General features: G+C 37.7%; 1 protein-coding gene across 1 annotated transcript in view; it reads left to right on the plus strand.

Annotated features, from left to right (window-relative positions):
* USP47 (ubiquitin specific peptidase 47) overlaps window positions 1–21,632 on the plus strand; it is a 133,820-nt gene extending 112,188 nt beyond the window's left edge. Inside the window, exons 19-28 of the mRNA XM_042782906.1 lie at window positions 1,897–2,016; window positions 5,712–6,489; window positions 11,186–11,361; window positions 11,695–11,775; window positions 15,747–15,862; window positions 16,415–16,533; window positions 18,311–18,441; window positions 19,942–19,989; window positions 20,076–20,206; window positions 21,458–21,632. Of these exons, the coding sequence (XP_042638840.1) occupies window positions 1,897–2,016; window positions 5,712–6,489; window positions 11,186–11,361; window positions 11,695–11,775; window positions 15,747–15,862; window positions 16,415–16,533; window positions 18,311–18,441; window positions 19,942–19,989; window positions 20,076–20,206; window positions 21,458–21,632 (1,875 nt within the window). The remainder of the gene's footprint in view (window positions 1–1,896; window positions 2,017–5,711; window positions 6,490–11,185; window positions 11,362–11,694; window positions 11,776–15,746; window positions 15,863–16,414; window positions 16,534–18,310; window positions 18,442–19,941; window positions 19,990–20,075; window positions 20,207–21,457) is intronic.
* Window positions 21,633–27,990: the final 6,358 nt, after the last annotated feature.

Raw genomic sequence — 27,990 nt, forward strand, 5'->3', positions numbered from 1 at the left:
TTATCACTACGGAAGTAGGAATGCCCAGCCTTCATTCCGAGGAGTGGCTGGTGGGTTTGAACCACCAGCCTCCTGGCTAGCAGTCAAGTGCCTTAGGCACTATGCTACCAGAGCTCCTTCACAAATATGGTTTTATTTTAATTTTATTTTTTTATTCTGATTTGGGTGAAAGTTTGTTGTTGTTGTTGTTATATGCTGTTGAGTCGGACCTGACTCATAGCAACCCCTCCTTGGGTTTCCAAGGCAGTATTGCTACGAAAGTAGATTGCTCCATCTTCCTTCCGAGGAGTGGCTGGTGGGTTTGAACCATCAGCCTTCTGATTAGCAGTCAAGTGCCTTAGGCACTACACTACCAGAGCTCCCGGGTGAAAGTTTACAGAGCAAATTCATTTTCCATATAGCAGTTCATACACATTCATACACATTTTGTCTCAATACATTGACTGTAATTCCCCACAGTCGAACAGATCTCGTCCCAGTTCCTCCCTGTAGTTACCTCTTCCCTATGTCCTTCCCTCCCATGCATTCCCGTCCCCACCCCACCCCACCCCCAGCTGCTTCCCTGTGCAAACACTGCCCTCTGTTCTCCCATGATTGATCGCTCCAAGTAGTATATCTACCTGGTGTAAATGTTTAGCCTGTATGTAGTTCAGCCTGTCTATTCTTTGTCTGGAAGCCATAGGAGTGAGTTCAATTACAGACCTGAGGGTAGCTAGGGTCATAGTCTCAGGGGTCTCAACAGGCTTTATCAGACCAGCAAACGTGTGTTCAGTATCTTTTTTTTATGTTTTAAAGGATAAATATATGTTTTAAAATATAAATAGGCTGAGAATTAAGAATCAGATTAAGATTAAAAATTCTTAATTAAGAATTGATATATTAATTGCATTGAAAATAAATCGTATTTTTTAATTATGATGACTTTATTTAATTTTTATTGTGATTTGGGTGAAAGTTTACAGAGCAAATTCATTTTCCATACAGCAGCTCACATACACGTTGTCTCATGACATTGACTGCAGTTTCTCACAATGCAACAACAGTTCTCTTCCCACTTCCTCCCCATAGTTACTTCTTCCCTGTGTCCTTCTCTCTCCCATGCACTCCTGCCCCCTGAGCTGTCTCTCTCTGCATGCACAGCCCTTCTATTCTCCCATGATTGATCACTCCAAGGAGTGTATCTACCTAGTGTAAATGTTCAGCTTCTATGCCTGTCTTTTGTTTGGCTGGCAGCTACAGGAGTAGGTTCATTCCAGACCTGAAAGGCAGCTAGGGTCCATAGTCTCAGGGGTTCTACCAGGCCCTATCAGACCAGCAAACCCCACCTTTTTTTTTTTCCCCATGATTTTGAGTTTTGTTCTACACTGTAATAAATCATGTTTTTTTAAATGTTCATTTCATGTGTTTTAAAAAGACACCAAAAATTAGAGATGTGGAATTTTAGAATAACTTTAAATTTTACCTGCTAATTTCGTATTCTCATTTTCTTCTTTTTAATATTCTCCTTAAAAGGAGAAAATTTATTTAGTAGAAGAATTAACTATTCACAGAATACTGAAGGGCCAGTCAAAAGCCAAGAAGTTAAACAGCTGTTGGCTTGACATCAACTCTCAGATAGTTAATCAGTTTATTTTTGAATCATTTGCATTTGAAATAGTTTCAGTGATTACACTTATAAGTGATACTTTGTTCTCCTAATTTGCAGCATAATTGGTGGAATTAATTTTTTTCCTATATTCTTAAAAAATTTTAAAACCTCTACTAAAATTATTTCTCTGTTAATTTTCTCACTGCTATTTTTAAGGTGAATTCAACAATATCTTGTTTTCTCGTATTTCCAAGTCAAACAGAACTATATTTGAAAGAGTACTTTTTATTAAATTGTTTTCATTACAGGCTATCCATTTACCTGCTGAAACAATGAGAATAGTGCTGGAACGCTGCTACAATGATTTACGTCTTCTCAGTGTGCCCAGTAAAACCCTGAAGACTGAAGGATTTTTTAGAAGTAACAAGGTATGTCTTTTGTTAATTACTATTTTCTATGCTGGTGATGGTAAATAAAATTAAGTTCAGATCAGTGGGTCAAACTGGTTTGTTCTGGTTCAACCCCCTGCTGAAAATTTGCCTTACTACTCAGATAATCTGAATCAGAATCTGCCTTTCAACAGTATCCCCAGGTGATTGTCAGAGATCACCAGAATACAAAAGAATCACTTGGGTGTCTTGTTAAAATTTAGGTTATACTTCAGTATTTCTGAGATGGAAATGTAAATTCTCGGGAGGGTATCAAACCAAATGAACTGGTTCGAAGCCCTGGTTCATACTTACAAGTTTGACCTTCAAAGCCAGATGACCTCAAGGGGTTCAGATTTAGGTAACTAGAAAGATAGTTACATAGTAACAGAAATCAGTGTCATCTGTGTATAACCTTTTTAAGTTTTCACATTCTTCAGATCAGGTCAGATCTGAGGGTCAGAACAGGTTTCTTTCTGTCCTTTACATCAGTCTTGCTTCTTCTCCTTTTATCCTTTGTTCATGCATTACCGCCTACCTAGAGTGTTCTTCCCCCTCTCTGTACAATTTTTTTCAAGCTCCAGATTAGGTATTTGATAACACCTGCATGACCATTTCCACCTACAGTATCCTCTGAATTTTGTCCATAAGCTTCTCCCATAAGGTAATACTTTCTGTTGAGTGTCAGAGACATACCCAGTATGGAGAAAATAATAATTTTGGGTTCACCCAACATTATTCCCTTTACTTACTCATTTATCTCTGTTGGAGAGGAGCCAGTTCATGTCAGTCATCTTGTTTTATCTCTTCATATCATTATATATTCCATCATTAATCATTTTCATATATGCTTGTTCTTAATGTCATTGTTTGACCTAGATAAATCACATCCAGAGTTTCTTGTTTGGCATCTTTGATTTATCACCTTTTTCAAAAAATGCTTCTTAATGTAGTCCAGTCTGTTATTTCATTTAACTTTCCTTAATATTGTTTCATTATTCTATGCTAACATGTATTTTTTTATTCACCTATATTTTGTTTTGATGCTTTTGTAGTGAGTATGTGTATATGTGTGAGTGTGTGTGTGGAAGTAACACCAGAATAGTATTGTTTTAGTGAGGGTAGAGTGCAGTAGGGATCTAACTTTATTTTTTTCCTCAGATGGTTACCTAGTGGTCCCAATTTATAATATTTATTAAATAATAGTATGATTTATGCAGAATCCAGTATGTTATTGAAATATCCAAATTTATGCATATGTAGCTCATATTTTAAAACTTTTTATTATGGAATATTTTGTTTATTTATTTAAGTATTTATTGTGATTTGGGTGAAAGTTTACAGAGCAAATTCACTTTACATACAGCAGCTCACATATGCTTGTCTCATGACATTGCAGGGCAACAGCTTCCCTCCCATGAACTCCTGCCCCGTGAGCTGTCTCCCTGTGCAAACACTGCCCTTTGGTTCTCCCGTGATTGCTTGCTCCAAGTGATGTTTCTACCTGATGTATATGTTCAGCCCATATGCCTGTCTATTACTTGCCTGGAAGCCACAGGAATGAGTTCAGTTCCAGACCTGAGGGGTAGCTAGGGACCATAGTCTCAGGGTCTCAGCAGGCTGTACCAGACCAGCAAACCTGGTCTTTTTTTATGTTTTGAGTTTTGTTCCACATTGTTCTCCTAGTCTATCCAGGATCTCCTGCATGGGTCACCCTCCTAGTGTTGACAGTGGTAGCCAGGTATCATCTAGTTCTTCTGGTCTCATGGTCATATGTAGGATCATGTGATCTACCAATCCCTTGGACTAATTGTTTCTGTGCATCTTTGGTTTTCTTCATTCTTTGCTCTGGATGAGGAGAGACCCATTATTGCATCTAGATGGCCACTTGCAAGCTTTTAAGATCCCAGTTGCTACTCAACCAAAACAGGATGTGGAACAATGTTCTTGTGTAGTATGTTACGACAGTTGAGCTTGATGTCCCCTGCAGCCATGGTCCTGAGCCCACAGGTCCAACTACTCATTCCTTCCGGGTAGCTAACTGTAACTAAGAAGTCACCACAGCCTTGCCCCTTGTCAGCTCTACTGTATACCTGGACATTCTTACAGCCCATATAAATATGCTTATAGAAACATTGTTTGCCAACCTTATACATGGTCATAGGCACACTCCCCCCTGCCTAGACATACCTGATCGTTCAGCCTGTCCACCCATCTATCCACCTGTAGATCGGTGTTTACCATCACTGACAGTGAAACACTGTATATGCAGAAAGGTTCATCTTTGTTGTCTGTACCTCCCATGTACCTCTTTATGTCTTCCTCTTCCTCAGTGCCACCGTGGTAATCACTCACATTTGGTGCGTTGCCCTTCCTTTCACCCAGCTCAATACTTGTCTCTACTTGTCTAGCAGTGTTACCTTCCTTCCCACTCCTGGTAACCAACAAAATTTCATTCTATTATGGAAAATTTTAAATGTACACAAAATTAGAATGAATAGTGTAATGAAATCTCATATATCCATCTTCCAAACCCAAACCCACAGCCATCTAGTCAATTCTGACTCATAGCAGTCCTATAGGACAGAGTAGAACTGCCGCGTAGGGTTTTCAAGGCTGTAAATCTTTATGGAAGCAGACTGCCTCATCTTTCTTCCTTGGAGCAGCTGGTGAGTTTGAATCTCCAACTTTTTGGTTAGCAGCCAAATGCTTTAACCACTGTGCCAGCATATCTCCTCCTCCATCACCCAGCTTCTATAATTATCAACTGTTTCATCTATATTTGTTACCAACTTCCTCCAGATTAGGAGCCCTAGTGGCTCAGTGGTTAAAAGTGCTTGACTGTTAACCAAAAGGTTGGTATTTCAACTCCATGGGAGATAGATATAGCAATGTGCTTCTGTAAAGATTTACAGCTTTGGAAACCTTATGGAGCAGTTCTTCACTGTCCTGTGGGGTCACTATGAGTCAGAATTGGCTATGGGTTTTATTTTATTTTAATCCTCCAAATTATTCAAAGCTTATTGTTAGCATGATACAAGATTCATGTATAAATAATTCCAATGTGTATCTTTACAAGATGAAAACTCTTTAAAACATATAACCACAATTACAGTATTATACCCAAAAAGCTAACAAAAGATGTTTAGTATTAGCCAGTATCTAGTTAGTATTCACATTTTCCTGAAACAGTATTTGTATGTTCAAACAGGATCCAAATAAAGTCTATAATCTCTCAAGTCTATTTTAGTCTTTAGATTCCCTACATCTTTTTTGCTTGTTAAAATGTATTTGTTGCAAAAACAAGGCCGTTAGATTTTTTTACAATCTGGATTTTGGTAATGCATCCTAAAGTGTCTTTATACATGTTCCTTTATCTATATTCATGCTAAACTTTGATTTCCTAAAGAGCAAGATGTTGAATACAGGGCTTTGTGGAAACAGGCATCCCAGTAAAGAAAGATGTGTATGTATGTCCACTCTATCTTAGTTTTATGGCGACTTAAAAGACATATAAATGTAATATTTCATCTTCAATGAATGCTTTATTTTACTAATTTCAAGTTTACCCTCTATCATTCTAGATTTTGTACCTTAGTAAGTGTTATCTCCTATTGATGTTAGTATTTTTCTTATGATGAGTGAGAATACCACTAAAATTAATGATGTAATATAATATAACTCTTACTATTTAGGTATTTGTTGAAAGTTCCGAGACTTTGGATTACCAGATGGCCTTTACAGACTCTCATTTATGGAAACTTCTGGATCGGCATGCAAATACAATCAGATTATTTGTTTTGTTACCTGAACAATCCCCAGGAACTTATGCCAAAAGGACAGCATACCAGAAAGCTGGGGGTGATTCTGGTAATGGAGATGATGATTGTGAAAGAGTTAAAGAAGCTGTAGGAAGCCTAAAATCTGTGGAAGCTATTTTAGAAGAAAGCACTGAAAAACTCAAAAGCTTGTCATTACAGCAGCAACAAGATGGAGATAATGGGGACAGCAGCAAGAGTACTGAAACAAGTGACTTTGAAAACATTGAATCGCCTCTCAATGAGAGAGACTCTTCAGCATCAGTGGATAATAGAGAACTTGAACAGCATATTCAGACTTCTGACCCAGAAAATTTCCAATCTGAGGAACGATCAGACTCTGATGTGAATAATGATAGGAGTACAAGTTCGGTTGACAGTGATATTCTTAGCTCCAGTCATAGCAGTGATACTTTGTGCAATGCAGATAATGCTCAGATCCCTTTGGCTAATGGACTTGACTCTCAGAGTATCACAAGTAGTAGAAGAACTAAAGCAAATGAAGGGAAAAAAGAGACATGGGATACAGCAGAAGAAGACTCTGGAACTGATAGTGAATATGATGAGAGTGGCAAGAGTAGGGGAGAAACACAGTACATGTATTTCAAAGCAGAACCCTATTCTGCAGATGAAGGTTCTGGGGAAGGACATAAATGTATGTACTTATAAGAAAAAGGATCTTTGAAATAGCATTGTTTTTTCTCTCAGTTCATTTAAATTTTCAGTTACGGAAAGAATTAAGAGTTATACACTTAGTTCTAAAAGCTCATGTAGCTTCCTGGATTATTATAATAACTATTCTTTATTGTCTTTGTGCCCGTTTTGATGTAGTTATAGTGAACAAAGTTGTTAGATATATGTAACACATTAGATCTCTATGGCAGTAATTGTGTCAGAACTCTCACAAGATTTCTTATCTCTGGTGAGATGAGAAAATTTTCTAAAGTAATCTGTATTAGGAAAGAATTATGCTAAAAGTACTAAGTAAAAAAATTAAGGAATAGTTTTAAAAGTTAATAATGCAGTAATAAAAAGCCAAGGCCCTTTAGCAAATTTGATATTCCATACCCCAGAATTTTTTTTTTATTTGTGCATTCTCTCTATCCCCTAAACAAATAGCAACTCCTTTCCCACAACCTGAAGGAAGTCCATAACTAACTGGGAAACTCAAAGAAAGAAACTCAACTCACTGCCATCAAGTCGGATCCAACTCATAGCGACCCCTCCTTGGGTTTCCGAGGCAGTATCAGTATGGAAGTAGATTGCCCAGCCTTCCTTCCGAGGAGTGGCTGGCGGGTTTGAACCTCTAGACTTCTGGTTAGCAGTCAAATACCTTAGGCACTTTTTTCTTTCTAAATTGCCAGGCATTTATAATTTGGAAATTTGAAATTGCGTAGTCTCAAAAAGATGGAAGAGATTGTGCTATTTGGGGCTTATTAGACAAGCAACAATGTAAACAAAGCACCGATATTGTATGAGACTTAATAAAATCATTTTTATCATACCCCAAACTAAAACCAGCCAAAGAATTAGCAGGACAACCAAGTTCAAGAGACACAGTCTCTCCTCAGGTATACAAAATTGGGAAATAGCTGAAAAACTTAATACTTTGTATTAGTCTTTAACAAAGTAGATATTAATATTAGCCCTTATATTTTATATCTTAGTTTTCAAAATATTTGTTCTCACTTGAACCTTCTCTGAAAGGAATACAGCAAATATTAATATCCTCCTTTGACACTGAAGCTCATAGAAGATGAATGCCTTACCCAAAAGCTACATGTATAGCTAGTGAGTAGTGGAACTAGAATTTAAGGCCACTAATTGCACCACTTGCTTCTGTTACTTGTGGAAAAGACCACCACTCTTTTGTACATCCATTTACCCATACACCCACCCAATCATTATTTTCTGAATCCATACTGGATGTCAGACCCTATGTAGGTATTAGAAATAAAGATGACTAAGATGCAGCTTTATGGTTCTAGTGGGGAGAAGGTACACAAACACTAGGAAAGTTAAGTGCTATAAAACTTTAAGTCTCAAAATTCTGTCTTTTAAAAAGGAAGTGGTGGAAATTAATGAAATCAGTATAAAAATGCATAAATTTGTTTTTCTGACGTATTAGGTCTGAATTACACTAGTACCATATGACATCCATACAGATATCTTACAGAAATTCAAGTGTGAAAATGGAGATTGGTGGGCCGAAATGAAAACAAATCCTATTATAATAATGCTTTAAATTTATATGGAACTTTTACCTTTTACTTTATCATTTAGTTCTCTTAACCAAACCAAAACACAAACCACTGCCATCGAGTCAGTTCCAACTCATAGTGACCCTATAGGACAGAATAGAACTGCCTCATAGGGTTTCCAAGGCTGTATAAATCTTTATGAAAGCAGACTGCCACGTTTTTCTCCCGCAGAGCTGCTGGTGAATTCAAATGACTGGCCAAGTGCTTTAACTACTGCACCATCAGGGCTTCTGTTAACAGTTGTGTGAAATTGAAGTTGTTAGACAATTTTCACTGAAGAAGCTGTAGCTCAAATGGTTAAATAATTTGGCTGAGATTACACAGCTAATAGGTTGCACTACTGGGATCAAATGCAAATATTCTGCTTGTAAGCTTGGTATGCATTCTACCACCCAATAGCTTCTACTCTTTACTTTCCTCGCTTTGGGAGAGTCCATATCATAAAGGAAAAGTAGCCAGTAGCAACTCACCTTTCTTATCATACTCAGCCTTTCAAGAGGTATTGGAGAAATTAAACGTAGCTCCTCTTCAGGAAAAGGTTGGAAAATTCTATTAAGTGGTTTATTTTTGAATATGTGCTAAAAGTTTGGCTGGATTGTAGTCTCAACCTTAAGGAAAATTTGGTGGAGATATTTAAAATATAGTCTGAAGTGTCTTATTGTCATCTAGAACAATTCATGAAACCTTTAAAAAGGCAATCACTGACCATGTTAGCCTTTTTGGAAATTCATACTGGGCTAATTTACTAGCAAAAAAACAAACTCAACACACTGCCATTGAGTCAGATCCAACTCATAGCGACCCCACCTTGGGTTTCCGAGGCAGTATCACTACGGAAATAGATTGCCCATCCTTCCCTCTGAGGAGTGGCTGGTGGGTTTGAACTGCCAGTCTTCTGGTTAACAGTCAGATGCCTTAGGCACTACGCCAACAGAGCATTGAAATAGTAAATATGGCGATGAAGAGAAACTGCCACAATTTAGGCTTTCAGAAGCATTCAAAAAGCTTGCTTGAAAAGAAAAAGTGGAAAATGCCTTTTCATTGTTAGAATACTGACTTAGAGCTAGGAGAGCAAGGATGATAACCAGCAACCAAGTTATTAGGAGTCTGCCCTCAGTGTGGTTCGTCACCGTTCCTCAGTGATCTGCATGGCTGCTTGGGAAAACATGGGGATGATGAACCTGGAAACAGGTTCCTTAGGATGAAGAAATGGCAAGGTATAATTGGTTTACCATTGATGCGTGAAGTGACATACTGCATACAGTATAAGCAATTCAGTTAAGTGGTAATCAAACTAAAATTGATGGCCTTTAAACTTCCTGCTCTAATCCAGGAATTGTTTCATAGAGTAATCATAAGTGTTTCTCTGAAAATACTGTCCTGGTATATCCTAATTATATTCTCCAGATACTTAAATATAAGCAGGAAGCCCAGAGTAATAAAAACGGTAATGTATTTGCACTGAAATTTCTTTGTACAATTTTGATTACCACCTCATTCAAGAAATACTTAAGAGAAAAGAAAGAAAAAACCTGAAAATAATTTTAAATTGCACCTTGCTAGATAGCATAAGTTATAGACGCTTGTTTGCCAAGCTGGATTATTAACATTTAGGGGCAATCTTTAAAAAGCTTGGAAATAGACATTGTAAACAAATTTAAAAGAAATGCTGCCCCAAATGGTATATAGTAAACAAAATCCATTACCCTGTTTGTATTTGAATTGATACATGCCATATTTTCTACAGTGAACCTGTATTTTATAATGAGAAACAGTTAAGGAACATTAAGTTATTTGAAAACTCCACTCAGAATATTCATTACCCTGAGAGTTGAGATGATTTGGAAATGTGAACCAAAAGTACTTTATGACTGTAGGTGGTCCATGGGACTGATTCAGCATGGCAGCTATGGTATCCAGCACTGCCTTAGAAAGAGACAATTGAATTTTTGCTAGAAAATAAAGATCAGAATTGTAAATAGAAATATTCTAGAAAAATTCATTTAAGTGGCTTATAAAATAAGGGACAAAGACAAATAAATAAGCATTAGTAAAGTTCATCAAAGATAATCCTATTACAATGCCAACAATATTTTAAGTTTAAATCTTAGAGGAGTGAGGGCATTTCTGATCCTTTAGATGACTTTGTATTACCCAACTACGTGACATAGATTTCTCAATATGCTGCTCTTGAATATTTTTTTCTAGTTGAAATACCAGAACTAGATTTATTAAGCAAATTTTAAGGCAATTAATTGTGTGTCTGGCACTGTGATAAAAGCATGATAAATGTGTTACCTCACTGACCACACTGCAACACTGTAGGGTAGGGAGCATCCTCTCCATTTTTCAAGTGAAGCAGAGTGGCTGATGACTTGCTTCATGTTACACAGCTAGTAAGTGAGCAGAGGAGGCAGGTTTGGAACCCCGTCAGAGTCTATATTATTAGTGTGTAGGATTAGAAATGTATATACGATGAATATTCTCATTTATGGAAATTATTTGAAAAGAATTCTTGGAAATTGATTATGCATTCAGAAAAAAATTAGCACTTGAAAATCTAAGAAGATTTAAAGCTGTCGAATTAGACCTGTTATGTACTCACTCTCCATGTTTTTTGTTCATTCAGTGTAACATATTAGCTAAACTAGAAGAAGGGTACAGGCATACCTTGGTGATATTGCAGATTTGGTTCCAGACCAGTAAAATGAAGCAAATATTTCAATAAAGTGAGTCACACGAATTTGTTTGGTAGTGCATTTAAAAGTTATGTTTTACTATACTATAGTCTGTTAAGTGTGCAGTAGCATTATGAAAAAGTTTGAAATATTGTGAGAGTTACCAGACTCTGACAGAGATGAAATTGAGCACATGCTGTTGGAAAAATGGTGTCTGTCAATAGACTTGCTCAATGCAGAGCTGCCACACCTTCAATTTGTGTTGTTTTAAAAACAGCAACAATATCTGAAGTATAGTAAAACCAAGTATGCCTGTAACTTTTTCCTGTTCACAGTGTAATGAAAAGTATATGATCTGTTATTTATACGTTAAGTAGATTCTTTTGTTTTTGTTTTGATTTTTCTTGCTTAGGGTTGATGGTGCATGTTGATAAAAGAATTACCCTGGCTGCTTTCAAACAACAGTTAGAGCCTTTTGTTGGAGTTTTGTCCTCTCATTTCAAGGTCTTTCGAGTCTATGCCAGCAATCAAGAATTTGAGAGCGTCCGACTGAATGAGACACTTTCATCATTTTCAGATGACAATAAGGTTGATTAAAATAATCTTTGAATAATTAGAGTCTTTTAAATGATAGAGTTGAGAACATCCTGCACTATTTCAAAGTAAGGTGAAATGATAATTACCATGAAAGGATAATTTTCTTTGATACTTAGTGGTTATTTATTTTGCTTAATTCATCTCAGAAACATTTGTTAAATGTTCACTGTGTGTCAGTTACTATTCTAGGTGCTGGAGATTCAGAGATAAAAGATATACCAGTTCTCAAAGACCTAGAGAATTTTGGGGGAAAAATAGTGGAATGAGAATGAGTTGTTTATTCTGCTGAGACAGTAGATCTAAAAAAATATTTTTACTTTGTAGATCACAATTAGACTTGGGAGAGCACTTAAAAAAGGAGAATACAGAGTTAAAGTATACCAGCTTTTAGTTAATGAACAAGAGGTAAGTAATGTAAAGTTTACATTCTGTAGTTACTAAAAGATACAGTGATGAGATTTTATTAGTAGTCGTCCTCGTTGTTATGTGCCACCGAGTTGGACCCGACTCATAGCGACCCCTCCTTAGTTTTCCGAGGCAGTATCACTATGGAAGTAGATTGTCCAACCTTCCTTCCGAGGAGTGGCTGATGGGTTTGAACCACCAGCCGTCTGGTCAGCAGTCAAGTGCCTTAGGCACTACGCTACCAGAGCTCCTTTATTAGTAGTAGTTTCTTTTTATTTCTTTAAAGCAGGGTGCAGCATATTTTTCCTAGGACTTATTTTAGCTTTACAAGCCATACAATCTCTGTTGTAATAACTCAGCTGTGCCATTATAGCAGAGAAGTATCCATAGACAGTCTGTAAATGAATGAAGGTGGCTATATCCCAATAAAGTTTTATTTACAGAAACAAGCAACAGACTAAATTTTCCCTGCGGACCATTCTTTGCCATCTCCCTGCTCTAAAATGTTGCTACAAATGTTGGAGTGAAGCAAAGATTCCATGCTTTTAAACAGGACTAAATTTTCACTCTGTGGGTGGATACATAGGTAACTCACTCACTCACTCACTACTGTCAAGTCAACCCTTCTTGGGTTTCCGAAGCAGTATGTCTACGGAAGTAGGTTGCCCAGTCTTCCTTCCGGAGGAGTAGCTGGTGGGTTTGAACTGCCAGCCTTCTGGTTAGCAGTCACATGCCTTAGGCACTATGCCACCAGAGCTCTTAGGACAGGCTAAATAATAAAGTATGTCTCAGAAAAAGGGAACATACCCATGACCATAAATAAGCTTGGCAGATGATATTTCTATATACATCTTTGCATGTATAAAGATGCCCATATATGTAATAGAGCTAATGGGGCAAAATTAAGATAACTTGTTGTTGTTGTTAAGTGCTGTCGAGTCGTTTCCGACCCATAGCGACCCCATGCACAGCAGAACGAAACACTGCCTGATCCCGCGCCAGCCCCACAATCCCTGCTATACTTGAGCCCATCATCACAGCCACCATATCAATCCATCTCCTTGAAGGCCTCCCCCTCTTTCATCGACCCTCCACCCTACCAAGCATGACATCCTTCTCCAGGGAATGGTCCCTTCTTACAACATGACCAAAATAGGTGAGACGAAGTCTGGCCATTCTTGCTTCCAAGGAGCATTCTGGCTGCACTTCCTCCAGGACAGATCTGTTAGTTCTTTTAGCAGTCCACGGTACTTTCAGCATTCTTCGCCAGCACCACAACTCAAAAGCATCAACTCTTCTTCGGTCTTCCTTATTCATTGTCCAGCTCTCACATGCATACCAGGCGATTGGAAATATCATGGCTTGTGTTAGGCGCACCTTAGTCCTCAAGGAGATATCCTTGCTCCTCAGCACTTGAAACAGTTCCTTCGCAGTTGACTTTCCCAATGCTGCACGTCATCTAATGTCCTGACTGCTGCTTCCGTTGGCATCGATTGTAGAACCAAGCAACGTGAATTCCTTGACAACCTCAATCTTCTCTCCATTTATTGTGATGCTGCTCATTGGTCCAGTTGTGAGGATTTTTGTTTTCTTTATATTGAGACGTAATCCATACTGCAGACTGTATTCTTCAACCTTCATCAGTAGGTGCCTTAAGTCATCCTCACTTTCAGCAAGCCACAGCTAAACACCCTGAGAGGGTGAGGCATTCGGCCCACGGGCTTGGGACCCTGGTCACAGGGGACATCAAGCTCACTTGGCATAACATACTACACAAAAACATTGTTCTACATCTTAACTTTGTTGAGTAGCTTGCAAAAGGCAATCTAAGATGCAACAACTGGTCTCTCCTCATCCATGGCAAAGAAGAATGAAGAAGACCAAAGATACAGAAACAGTCCAAGGGACTGTTTAGAAAATGAGTTTGATAGAGACTGGTAAAATCCTGAGACTGTGGCCTCTAGTCACCCTTTGGCCTGATTGTATAGAGAATGAATTTGCTCTGTAAACATTCACCCAAATCACAACAAAAAAAAAAAAAAGAAAACCAAAGACACATGGAAGCAGTCCAAGGGACTAGTGGGCCATGGGAACCTCAAGCCTACATGATCCCGAGACCAGAAGAACTAGATGGTGCCTGGCTGCCACTTCCAGCTACTCAGAAAGGGATCAAAATAGGAGATCCTGGATAGAGTTGGAGAAAATGTAGAACAAAACTCAAAATTATAAAAAAAAAAAAAAAAAAGACCAGGATTACTGGTCTGATAGAGATGGGTGAAACCCCCGAGACTTTGGCCCCTAGTCACCCTTTGGGTGGCTTCCAGCCAAACAGTAGATAGATGTATAAGGTGGACATTTATACCAGATAGGTACACTTCTTAGAATAATCAACCATGGGAGATCAGAAGGGCAGTGTTTGCACAGGGAGATAGCTCAGAGGGTATGAATGCATAGGAAAGGAGGACGTGGAAAGAGAGCTATTTCTTACGTTACAGGGATTGCAGTCAAGGTAATGAAACAAAATGTAAATGAATTTGCTCTGTAAATTGTTAAATTGTTCAATTTAGGAAAAAAACAAAACACAGGTTTAAAAAAAAAAGCCTATGTTTGTGCTTGCCTTCTCAGAATGATTATATAATGGTACAGGTAGTTAGCAGTTGACCTGTAGGGTACATTGGTACTTTTTGTGTTCAGAGAGTCATTTTAGTCATTATAATAAGCATTTAAATAGAACTGACTATGTACTAGACATTGCTTTATTACAGTTGTTAGGTGCCACAAAGTCAATTCCAACTCATAGCAACCCTGTGTACAACAGAATGAACTTACAAATACTCAATTTATAAATATTCATTAAAAACTCATGTAATCCTTATTAATTAACTCTATGGTATAAATAGCATTCATTTCCATTCCATAGGTGAAGTAACTGAGGCCCAGAGAGATTAAGTAGCTTGCCCAAGGTTACACAACTTATAAATGGTGGATTCAGGAACTAAACAGGTTTTGTGGCCCAGCATCTGTTTTCTTAATTACTGCATTGTGCTGCCTCTGTCACTTGACCTTTTCTTAGTTCCAGTTCTTAATTTCCTCATTTTTAGGGGGTTATCAATTAAATATTTCTGTTCCCATCATGGACAAGGAATATATGTGTGGCAAATATCCAGACCAATAAGGCAGAAATCCTCTTTTTAGGATGTTTGTAGCCTCTTACTCTAAGGACCTAGACAAATGCAAATGGCCAGACAGCAAACAAGGGGATACATTTTTCATAAAAGGTCTTCATTTGTTAAACAAATTTTTTGGGGGGCATCCATTTCATCTCTCTTAAATGTAACCATTATAGTCATTTTGACTTACATGTTTTTCCTAAGTTTTGAGTTTCTGGGTACTATGTCTTTTTGGGGTGGGAGGCAGCAAGCTCTGGTGGTATAGTGCCTAAGACATATGACTGCTAACCAGAAGGTTGGCGGTTCAAACCCTCCAGCCACTCCTCAAAAGGAAGGTTGGGCAATCTAGTTCCGTAGTGATACTGCCTTGGAAAAAAACTCAAGGAAAGGTCACTGTGAGTCGGATCTGACTCGACGGCAGTGAGTATGTCTTTTTTGAAACAGTGTATTTGGGTAATTAATATGCATTCCTCTCTATTTAGTCCATAAAATTTTTTAATTTTCAAAATTGTAATCATTTTATTTAAAGAAAGGGAATATGAATGCATTATCTTATTTAATCCTCACAGTGACCTAGTAAAGATACAGTCCCCATTTACAGATGAGAAAAGTGAGACACTGAGATGATAAGTAAACTTGCCCAAGATAGCACAGCTGAGAAATGGTGCCAGGATTTGAACCTAGGAAGGCAGACTCCTATACTCAGGCCCTTCATTGTTACACTATAAAGCACAAATCAAATGTCTTTGTTATTTGTTATTTTAAGGTGTAATTCCTAATTGTTCATGTTTATATTTTTAGCCTTGCAAGTTTCTGCTAGATGCGGTGTTTGCTAAAGGAATGACTGTACGGCAATCAAAAGAGGAATTAATTCCTCAACTCAGGGAGCAATGTGGTTTAGAGCTCAGTATTGACAGGTAAGGTAAAATTAGACTGTCGTCAGTGATTGGAAGAGAGAAAGCGTGGTTAATGGATATGGTCTGGTATGATTTTCTAAAACTGGAAGAATTCGAAAGTCCTTTTACTATTCAGAATTTTAGTACTACAGATTAATTTGATAAGACAAAAGCTCTGGTAGTATAGTGCCAAAGGCACTTGACTGCTAACCAGAAGGCTGGCAGTTCAAACCCACCAGCCACTCCTCGGAAGGAAAGATGGGCAGTCTACTTCTGTAATGATACCGCCTCGGAAGCCCAAGGAGGGGTCGCTATGAGTCTGGTGTGACTCGATGGCACATAACAACAACAACATCAAGCAAAAGCGTTAAAATTCTACTTGAAATTCTTCTGGAGGATACTAAATTTGAAGTATTGGGAGAATTTGGCACATTTTCCCAAAAATGTTAATGAATAACCATTTGACTTTTGTATTTGAACATAGTTTATTTTTCCTTGGCATCATATCAGTGCCAATTTTTTAAGTTAGAATTTCAAATTATAACAATTTAAAATATCTCATCATGTTTGTAGGTTTCGTTTAAGGAAAAAAACATGGAAGAATCCTGGCACTGTCTTTTTGGATTATCATATTTATGAAGAAGATATTAATATTTCCAGCAACTGGGAGGTTTTCCTTGAAGTCCTTGATGGTACTATCAATATATTTATGGGGAAATGCCAGTTTAAAATCTTCTTGAACTAGTAGAAGCCTGAATTTTTTCTCTTAATCAAATGATGAGTTACAAGGAACCTAATATATAACATAATTGTATTTCATTAAGCATAAAAAAATTGTGGTTGTAGATTGGTATGACCCATCCCCTCCCTAAGATTTTCTTCCCTTGTATCTTAACCTAATGGCTTAAGTTATTTTTGAAAGAGACATATCCAGTGTCTCTCAGTTTTCTCCTTTCCTCCAGGTTCTGTTCGCCTTTTAAATATTACCACTTTTCTCTAATTTTGAGAACAGTAATCCCCCTTAGAGGAAAATTACAACATCAAAGTTGGATTTTTAGTGCTTTTTACAGAAAATTCTGCTAATGTTTTCTTAGCCGTGTTTATTAATTAGTTTCTTTTTATTACTATTATGGCTTACTCCCCCACTCCCCGAGACTTTGGTGTTAATAATTTGCCAGAGATTTTGAGAACAGTGGCCTAAAACAGCCTTATATTTGTCACACTTCTCAGTTTTAATATTTAATAGTGGTATAATTTAAATGTTCTGTTTTTTGGAGGAGGCAGTAGAGTAATCGTGATTTTGGGGAGACTACATCAAGGTCAATAACTGGTTCTGTATTATTTTGTGCCTTTGCTTTTGCTTAGGAAGATGCTTTTTGTTTTATTTTGTTTTTCCTATAGATATTAAAGTATTTTAAGTTCTGGATGTTTTTAGGTAAGAGTATGGTACCTTTACAAAGTTTTACAATACTAACGCCTCACCAAGGCTATTTCAGATCTATTTCATTTCAAATTTAAATAGTTGAAATTCTGATTAATTGACAAGTTAATTGGAAAATCAAGCAGCAGCCAGGACATTGTCTACCAGTGTATAGGCAAGTGCTCCAGACTCTGATCCCTCCTCTGAATATCTGGGGCCCTTAGACAGTATCACCGTGTCTGGGCAGGCCAGGAAGAGCTCATGAAGGACATAGAAGTCACCATTGTAAGGACAGATTGAATGTGTATTAGAGATTAGCCAAGAAATATTACTGCATAGTAGCTAGATGGTGGATGGCTTCATCAGTCTCATTTTAGTATATATTTTAGCAGCAAAATAATTGAGTGAAAATTGTCATGCAATTAAATATAAGGAACATTTATTGACCTATAGTTTGCCAGACTTGGGCTACAAAAATGAATAGGACCAGTAATTGCCCTCCAGATATGCGCATTCTAATAGGAGAAAAATAACTATCAACTTGTGATCCTGACGTTATCAATAGGTAACTAATGGAATGAATCAGTATGTTTGATAATAAATGAAAAGACAAAGATTAGTGTACACATGGGGTTGTTATGAATAGTCTACATTAAATGACTAGTTTAATGATAGTTCGAGAGGGAAAGTAAAGATGACTTGATTATAATTTTACATTGTGAAGAAGTAGCCAGCAGAGAAGCAAAGACTGGAGATCCAGAGAACAGAATAATTGATAGAGCAATGTCCATTAGGAATCAGGAGGGAGTAGAATCAGGAGTACTGGTTGAAGAATAGCCTGCTGGAACTATCTTCTGAAACTGGTGTAAGAGTAAATACCTCTTTGTCACAACTTCTTGACTTACTAAGTTAATTAGTTCCTTTTTGCCCACTTTTTAATAATAACACTTTTGAAGTAAATCTTTTTGTTAAGTCAGACAGTAAAGGAAAATTCCAATTAATCATCTTTGGAGAAAATAGGATGTTGGCCTAATCTTGCATATTCTTAGGGGTAGAGAAGATGAAGTCCATGTCACAGCTTGCAGTTTTGTCAAGGCGATGGAGACCTTCAGAGATGAGGTTGGATCCCTTCCAGGAAGTTGTGTTGGAAAGCAGTAGTGTTGATGAATTGCGAGAGAAGGTAAGTTAATTTTAAACAGAATGAGCTAAAATACATTTTTCCTTATGTTTCATAAGAGACAGTGTAGGAGGTGAGAGCCAAACGCTGATGCTACAACCTTTATTTGTCTCTGCCACACTTTGTGCTGCATTCTAGTTGTTTCTTAGATCTCTTGATACTTTGAAATTTTACTTCAGTCGTTCAGAATTGGATCAGCTTTGGATCTGTTACTTGAATCAGCTTTAACCAGAGAAGTTAGGATTAGTAGATTATTAATTTGGTCTAAAGAAAACAAGTGAAGTAGAATTGAATAGTGAATCCTTATGAAGATCTATGAATTTTGCATTTTAATGGTGGGTATTATAAAGATCTCTGAGGAAATGGTGAATTTTTCAATCAATGGAACTAGGACAGTTGGCTATCCATTTGGAAAAAAAGATGTATTTTCACTTTACATCAAATACAAAAATAAATTCTGAGTGGATTAAATTCATGTAAAAATAAAATTATAAAGACATTTGACAAAAGTATCAAATATTTTCATAATTCTGGTGAAGGAAATATGTTTATATGCATAATACCAGAAGTCAGAAATGAAAAGGTAGACCACATAAAAGTTAAATCTCTGCAAAACCAAAAACAGTATTTAAAAAATCAACCCATAAACAAAGTTGAAAGAAAGTAGGGTAAACAATATTGGAAATATACATGAATCATAATGTCCATAATTCATAAGGAGCCACCATATTAATAAGAAAAAGATTAACTATCTAATTTTAAAATGGACAAAGAACCTGAAAAGACAATTCATAGAAGAAATTAAAACTATAGTATTTTTCGCTTCTTAAATTGGCAAAGATTTAGAAAATTGAAAAAATACCTAGAGTTGTCAAGGTTTGGGTGAAGCAGGCAATATCTTAATCTTTGGTAAGTGTTTAAATTGGTAACATTTTTTTCAATTTGGTTCAATTTGGCACTGTTAGCCACATTTCAGATGTTCACTTCCACGTCTAGGAATTCAGGCTATAGAAATATTTGCAGTGATATGTAAGGGTTTTTATGGAAGAATATAGTATAACATTGTTTGTAACTGGGAGAAAACTAAATACCCATGAATAGGAAATAAAATGGTATATGGACAGCTGTTAATGAGAATGAGGTTACTCTCTATCTCTGTATTCTATTTTTATATATAGTCTATATAAAATTACTATATAGAGGTATTTTATAAATACTTTTATGTATTTGGAAGCACAGTTGAAATGTGTGTATGTAGTTTGTGTGTACATAGGAAACAGTCTGGAAGGAATACAATAAATTGCTGTTTCTGAGACATGGTTATTTGCCAGTGGGGATGGATAGAGAATTCCACTTTCTGCTTTTTATCCTCTAATTTTCATATCTATTATTTTTCAGGGGAAAAAAAAATCAAGCTATCTCTATGTAGGGGAAAAAGGAAAATAACTTTCCTAAGCAAATTTATTTTCTAAATGAATTAATGTAAAATGTTTTCTTTTACAGCTTAGTGAAATCAGTGGGATTCCTTTGGAAGACATTGAATTTGCCAAGGTAAAACTCTGAGAACCTGTGAGGTAGTACATGATAAACATGTCTAATGGCTTGACTGAATTATTCACTTATTCTTTTCTCCTCAGGGCAGAGGAACTTTTCCCTGCGATATTTCTGTTCTTGATATTCACCAGGATTTGGACTGGAATCCTAAGGTTTCTACCCTGAATGTCTGGCCTCTTTACATCTGTGATGATGGGGCAGTCATATTTTATAGGTAACATTCATGATATTTTTGTTGCTTTGAGTGATATAAATTTTTGTTGTGCATAAATAACATGTTTTCCATAAATATCTTTACTATTTTTAACATGATATAGAACAACTCTGGCCAGTAGAAATATAAGGCAGGCCATATACATACTTCGAAATTTTCTTACAGCCACATTTTTAAAAAGTGAAAAGAAGCAGGTGAAAGTAATGTTAATAATATGTTTTATTTAATCCAGTACATCCAAAACACTATCATTTGCAACGTGTAATCAGTATTTAAAAAAAAAAAAAAAAAAAGATGTTTTATATTCTTGTACAAAGTCTTAGAAGTTTGGTATGTTATTTTACACTTAAAAGGAGCCCTCATGGCACAGTGCCTAAGACATTTGACTGCTAACTAGAAGATTGGCAGTTGAAACCCCAGCCTCTCTGTGGAAGGAAGATGGGTCAAATCCACTTTTGTAAAGATTTACCTCCTTGGAAACCTTGTTGGGGTCATTGTGAGTCAGTGGCAGTGGGTTTGATTTGTTTTGTTTACACTTAAGGCACCCTCGTGGTGCAGTGGTTAAGCATCCAGCTGCTAACTGAAAGCTTGGCTGTTCGAACCCACCAGCTGCTCCACATGAGAAAGATGTGGCACTCTACTTCTATAAAGATTCACAGCCCTGCAAGCCCTATGGGGAAGTCTACTCTGTCCTCTAGGGTTATTGTAAGTTGGAATTGTCTTGATGGCAGTGGGTTTGGGGTTTTTTTTGTTTTTTTAAGATTATAGCACATACTAATTTGGAGCAGATACATTTCACATGCTCATAGCCACATGTGGCTAGTGACTACCGTATTGGCCATCACAGATGTGGAGGAAGAAGAGTAGTCCTTGGAGCCTGACAGACCTGAGTTCAAATGTAGCTTTTATTGATGAAATCCTACTCTGAAAACTGGAGAAATGACGTTTGCCTTGCAGGATTTTATGAGAATCAGAGCTAGCTAGAATCAGGAACTAGTGCAGTTCCTGTTACACAATAGATGTTCAGTAAATGGTAGTTATTATTACCACTCGTAATAGCATGGAAATTATTCTGTAGTTTTTTAAAGAAATATCAGAAATTTAAAGCATCCTAGTGTATGAGATAATTTACTTTCAGTAATGACAATCAGAATGCATTATCTTGCTGAGGACCATTATAACATTGAAGCACAAGTTAATAGAGGCAGATGGCTAACCTGGTCTTATATGTGATTAATATTTTAAATGTAGGGATAAAACAGAAGAATTAATGGAGTTGACAGATGAGCAAAGAAATGAACTGATGAAAAAAGAAAGCAGTCGACTCCAGAAGACTGGACATCGTGTAACGTACTCACCTCGTAAAGAGAAAGCACTAAAAATATATCTGGATGGAGCACCAAATAAAGATCTGGCTCAAGACTGACTCTGCTAGTGTAGCATTTTCCCTGGGGGATTGTTGGTTTTAATTAGAGGGTTCACTACTACTGTGTAGTGCCATTATGGCCGGACATGGTTGGGGTAACCCAGCGACACCAGCACTGATTGGACTGCCCTTCACCAATCAGAAGCTCAGTGCCCAGTGGGCCACTGTTTTGACTTGGAATCATGTTGTGCACTATATAGTCAAATGTACTGTAAAGTGAAAAGGGATGTGCAAAAAAAAATTGAAAAAAAGCAAAACCTGCAACTTGCAAAGGGGGAATGGGAATGAGTAAACTTCTTTTATCGTGGACAAACGTGCACCTAGCTGCTAGTTAAACTAGCCTCAAACAGGATGCTCATAGCTTAATAATAAAAGCTGTGCAAAGGCCATGAATGAATGAATTTTCTGTTTATTTCACTGATACACACATTACCTCATTGACAATTCGTAAGTAAATGCAACCAACGTGTGTTGACTTTTGGAAAGCAGCAAAATTAGGAGCTGAAGAAAGAAATTCTCAGAACCAGCGTAACCCAGTAAAGAATTGTGAAGTTGTATTTTTTATTTTGTTTCATTTTTTGCAGAGTATTAAGAACATTATTCTGAAACATCAAATTGGTTCCCTTAGACCACTCCTAGCAGGTGGCAGCTCATTTGCTGCAGTATTGTAATTATAACTGATTGTACTTAAGTTATGGATGTAGAGAATACGTTTCACTCGTTCATGCAGCATGTAAATAAAATTGATCATATTGAGTTATCCTAATTGCAGTTCAACTATTTTCCCATGGTTATTCTTTTCACATATCATTCATTATGTACATTTGTGTACATTGCAAAATATAGCAGTCTATGTAAATGTAATCCTCAGTGAGGTTTCTCAGTGCTGGGTCCTGTAGGATTGTATTTGCCCTTGTTAATGAGGTTTTTCTGTTCAGTGGCTTCAATTTATTTTCCTTTTGTACATTTATTTTTGAAGATTTACTTCAAGTTTGAATCTTCTAGTGCTCTTGTAAGTCCACACTAATTTTTGGAGTTGATTTGTAGTTACATGTAGTTTGACTTTGGGAAAACATCTTAACATCGTACTAAATAAACTTGGTAGTAAGATCAGGCCATGGTACAAACTACTACAGTCAACATGATTTCATTGCAAAGTCTATTAGAATCAGCAAGTTTCTGCTTTGGTAAATAAAACTATTCGGTGAACGCAGTTCTACGTAAATTTTGGAAATGCCATCTAATTTATAAAAGTCAATAAAAAGGTTTTGGTAAAACTTTTTTCATGCCAGATGCTGTTTACAACAATGAACATGCCAATAAAACATTTGTTCATTCTGTTGTGTTATTTTAGTCATTAAACATTTGTGGATGGAGAATCTGGGTTAAAAATAGATTCATTTTCTTTAAATCTAACATTTTGTAACATATATTGAATAATAATTTCTATATAAGGTATATTTATAATAAAATTCCCATAGGAGAAATGAAAAGGTGTTGATACTTAACTTTTGAAGACCCTGTCAATATTTCAAAATCAGATTTTTATCCTTTGTTTCCTTTTAAGAAAGATGTAATCAGAAAATAATAGCAGATGTTGGCTCTGCAGCTTGCATGATGATTGAGAATCCCATAATGTCTTAAAGTCTCATGGAATCTAGATCTAAAATCTTTTCTAAGGTATTTTTCTGGCTAATTTTTATTCTATGTAAGATACATAGCAGCCTGTTAACTGTGACTGAGGTCCTGTCTGAGTGTTCATTTGTGGAATTGGTGACGGTCTCGGAGGAAAGCTTGGAGCATTTGGTGAACTGCCTTTTGCATCACTTGGATTTTCCAATGTAACGTGACAGCTGTTTGATTCTGATACAGGTCTGTGTACTTGGGATATAGGGATTAATAAATAGGGTTTCTACTTTCAAGGACTGACTCCTTGTCTAGCAGAGGAAGTAGACTTGTAAACAAAATGGACTTCCGGGTGTTTCGGTTGGGTTCAGTTGGGTCTAGTGTTCCTTTAAGAGTAAGTGGTAAAATTCCTCTCACACCTATTCCTCATTCTGTGCCTTCTGCCCTCTTTTATTTTTGTTTGTTCGTTCTCTTTTTAATTGCTGCTTCTAATTGCAGGCATATTACAAATACCAAGAGTAGAAAAGATATATTTCATAAAAAGGAGAAAAAATTAAAACCCTCTTGCTTTTCAGTGCCTGATAAAGTGAAAACACAAGATTGCACTTTATATATTTCAGTAAAGGGGGTGATGAGCTTTTCAAATTGAATTTGTAGAGATGGGAACAGTAATTTGCATGAAGGAGGTTACATGTGTCAGCCTCCCTCAGCTCCAAAGAATCAATTGAGTATCTGTAACCCAAGAGGGTGAGTACTTAACAGTGTGGTCAAGTCCCCTGAAGCACAGAGCAGTGGGCCTGGTGTTCGCTCATATCTTGAGGCTAAGGCAGGCCGTGTGCACCAAATCATGAGCCTGCTCCCCACAGATCATGCAGGAGTTTTGAAGAGCTTTTACTGTGAGGCAGATGAATTTGGGCCAACCACGCACACCCTGTGAGAACCAAGTACCTGTTTCTGAAGGAGGTACTTAAGGGGTGCAATCTGGCCAAAGAAGCAATGGTTATGGTTCCCTGGCCATCCCATGTGTATGGTCTCTATAGAAATTGGCTAGTTGAAGGTTCTCTTCTCAAACTAAGAAAGTGTATGTAAAGGTAAAAAATTGTGAGTGAAAGAGCCCTACACTGACTGCACTGTTTGGTGTCTCTTGTAATGCAATTGGAAAGAAAGTAAGATTCTGAGAAAGTGGGGGTGAGGCTGTACCCCAGCTAGAAAACAGTCAAATGAAATCGCTACTGGTTTTCAACTGCACTGTTCAAATGGTATTGTACATCTTTAGGCCAAGAGAGGAGGATAGGGCTACAGATGTACAATGTGGTCTAATGAGTGCACAGCCTCATAGCATTGCAGTGTTGTTACTAAACCTGGAAGTGACCTATGAATGTAATGGAATATAATAAAGTCTTTTATTCTGGTTCATTGACTAGTATTTAAATGTCTTTCCTTTTCAGTTGGACACTATAGTTCTTCCTCTGAATTTTGTCTTTGTTCATTATGAAGTTCCTAACCACCTCTACATTTGTGACTTGCAAACTGTAGTCTAGAGTACATGGAATAGAAGATTATCTTAATTACCAAGTTTTTCATATATAAAAGTATCCCATTAAACCTGTCTGATTTTTTAATTAGCTGGCTTGAGACAAAAGCTTCATATGAAGGCTATAAATTCTGAAATCAAATGCAAACTATATGTATATGATTTTCTGGGAATTTAGCAATTTTTTTTTTTTTAAATCAGATTTTCAAAGGGGTTCATGACCCAAATTAAGCTCACAGATGCTTAGGTCTACTGTACAAGAAACCAGAAGCTGGTCCTTTAACATAGCTCATATGGGAAGGAGGCAGGTTATGCTTATGTGATTAGATAGTGTTAATTTTCAAAACTTGACTTTCAGAAATAAGACTGTTGGACAAAATAAAAAAATTCATTAAACCACTTGTGACCATTCAGAAAAGAATTCCACGTGGAATCACTAGAGACCAAGATCAGATGGTTGGGAAAGCGTTGGGTGGGAATACTCTTTCCACCATCACCACTACCATCCCTTACCAGCTAATCTAGAGAAGTTCATCATCTGATGGCTGAGAGCCTGAGTGAGAATGCACCAGACCATGTATTGTAGTGGACCCTATAACTTTGCCTTAAAGGTGGGGGCCAGGCTTCCCCTTCTGCTTTTTGTTTTGGTTTGTTTCCAAACTCCCCCTTCCTAGAAGATACACTTAATTTTGAGTCTTTTTCACTAATGCGTAAGTAACTCATATAAAGAGTATCAGCTCAGGGTAGAAATAATGCAGTGGGTCTTTTTCCAATAACTTTGTCAACTGTGTTGTCAAATGCAATTTCCCACTGGGAAATGGATTTTCACCAAGCTCCTATGCAATCCTATGACTTTTAAGTCGTGTTGCATTATTAAATGGTCTGATCTTGTTAAAGTTTCAGGCATTTGATTCAGAGTGACACACACACACACACAACACACACACACTCATACACAGTGCTGGTTAGTAAGGCTCTGGTGTGGTCAGTGCTCTGGCTCTCCCAGCCCTTTCCTCCCGTACCTGCTCTACTGACGGTGTAAGAAATAAGGAAAAGGTGGGAAAACACATGTACATGAGCAGCGTCCTGTTAATGGTGGTGACGTTACTGGCTATCCCCTTCTCCTGGTCACTACTGTAGACCTGAAGGTAGAGTCCCCAGTTCCTACCAGCAGAAGAATTTTCTTCGGACAGCACTGGTGGTCCCTTAAATCCTTTGCTCAACATCCTGCTGGCAGAATCATGCAACATTCCTCCTAAATGTGTCACACTTTGTCCTGTGCTGCAGTGGGCCCCAGCAAGTCTTTAACCACTAAGTGGCTTTCTCCCTTGCCCCTATCTCTGGGACTGTGCATACTGTCAGAATCCATCTTCTTTGCCTTTCAGGAGCTGCTAGGGACTCAAAAGGTGTAGTAGTCCTTTCCTCTCTCCCTGATGCTCTTGTGCCAGACTGGTGGCAAGTCAGCGGGGCTGCAGCTATGCACAGCTGTCCTCCAACAACTCCCATATATACTTTATGAATACTTCTGTTACAGTTCTTACAAGTTTCAGCCACCAAACAGTCTTATTTCTTCTCTTAGGAGGTAAGGAAGGGGAAGATCCATTTCCCAAGCACTGGAGTCTTCCGAAAGGTCATTCCCTAACCCACCAGCCCACACCCAGTCTTTACATAGGGCGGTGGTAGTGCTGGCTTCGGCAGAAGAGCCGTGCCGAGCTCTCCAGCTGCTAACCCTGTGAACTTAGGAACCCAGTCTAGCTGTCAAAGAGTACTTTTAAAACAATGCATATTCCTTAGCTGCGTTTCTTGACTATTTGGAAGGGGGTCCACAGATCATAACAAGACTTTAATACCCCTTTCCTCATCCCACCCCACTCTTTCCTCACGCCACACCAGACCCCTTGCTTCTCCAACTCTCATCGTTCTGCCTTGTGTCCCTTCCAGCTCTGGGTCAGAAGCAGGCAGGATCCTTCTGATGAGAAGGAGGTGTGGACTCTAGGAGAAGAAACTGAGCAGGCAGAGAATAGGCTGGGAAATTCAGCAGCAATCATTCCTGACTCGACATGCTCCGTTTCCTGTTCATTTTGAGGCTGCAGGTAGCCAAGCCAGCCATTCTTGTCTATGCAGATGGTTGGGGAACAGATCCAAATATTTCATTTTCTAATCCTGCTTTTTCCAGCCCTTTACATTGGAGGATGGCAAGTGGGTGGGTTGGGATTAATAAAGCTATGCTTTGTTCCCCCTTTGGCTATTGTTTATCTTGCAAATAGCTCCTGTAGCAGTTAGGAATGGTTTTGGCTTCAAAATTAGAAAAGTTCACAGCAGCTTTATAGTAATAATGGTTTTCTGAAAAAAGGGAGTCCAGGTATGGTTGATACCAGGATTGGCTTCCTCTTCAAAGTCATCAAGGATCTCAATTCTTATCCTTCTGTGGTAGGCAAAATTTTGGTCCCCAAAAGTATCCATGTCCTAATTCCCAGATCCTGTGAATATTTACTTAAGTGGCGACAGGGACTTTGCAGCTATAGTAAGGCCTTTGACATGGGAAGACTATTCTGGTTTACCCAGCTGGGCCCCCAATCTAATCACATGGGTCCTTGGAATCAGAACATTTTCCAGTCGCAGAGAGCCAGAGCTATGGCAGCATGAGAAGGATTTGACCTGTTGCTGGCTGTGAAGGGGGCCACCAGTCAAGGAATATGGGTAACCTCTAGAATCTAGATCCTGGGAGAAGGGAAAACAGCAAGATTGAAGTGCCAAACTCCACCGTGAACCCTAACTCTTAACGTGGTCTATTTAGAATTGTGAGCAAAGGGGAAAGATACTCTCTGGATTTCAGCAAAGGAGGAAAATGTGGAACAGAATTCCAGGTTATCATGGAATCCAGACTTTCTAGAGCCATAGAGGTTGGATGAGTCCCTAAAACTATTGATTGCCCTGAGATAATCTTTAAACCTTAAACCAAAAATATCCCCTGAAGAGGTCTTCAAACCAAACAGTAGATTAGCTCAACTAGTCAAGAACCTAATTTAAGCATTGTGCTCTTGTAAGATCTACATGAGATCAAATTGGCAACAGCAACTCCAAAACTGAGGGGGCAGTGAGTTTATGTTAATGAAATGAACAATTCAGAAAAGGCGGGTAACATTGGTTGCACAACTTGAAGAATGTAATCAATGTCACTCAATTATACATGTAGAA

The sequence above is a fragment of the Orycteropus afer genome, unplaced genomic scaffold, assembly GCF_000298275.1.
Source record: "Orycteropus afer afer isolate SDZICR_OR568_19922 unplaced genomic scaffold, OryAfe1.0 scaffold00014, whole genome shotgun sequence".
In the NCBI taxonomy this organism is placed as follows: domain Eukaryota; kingdom Metazoa; phylum Chordata; class Mammalia; order Tubulidentata; family Orycteropodidae; genus Orycteropus; species Orycteropus afer.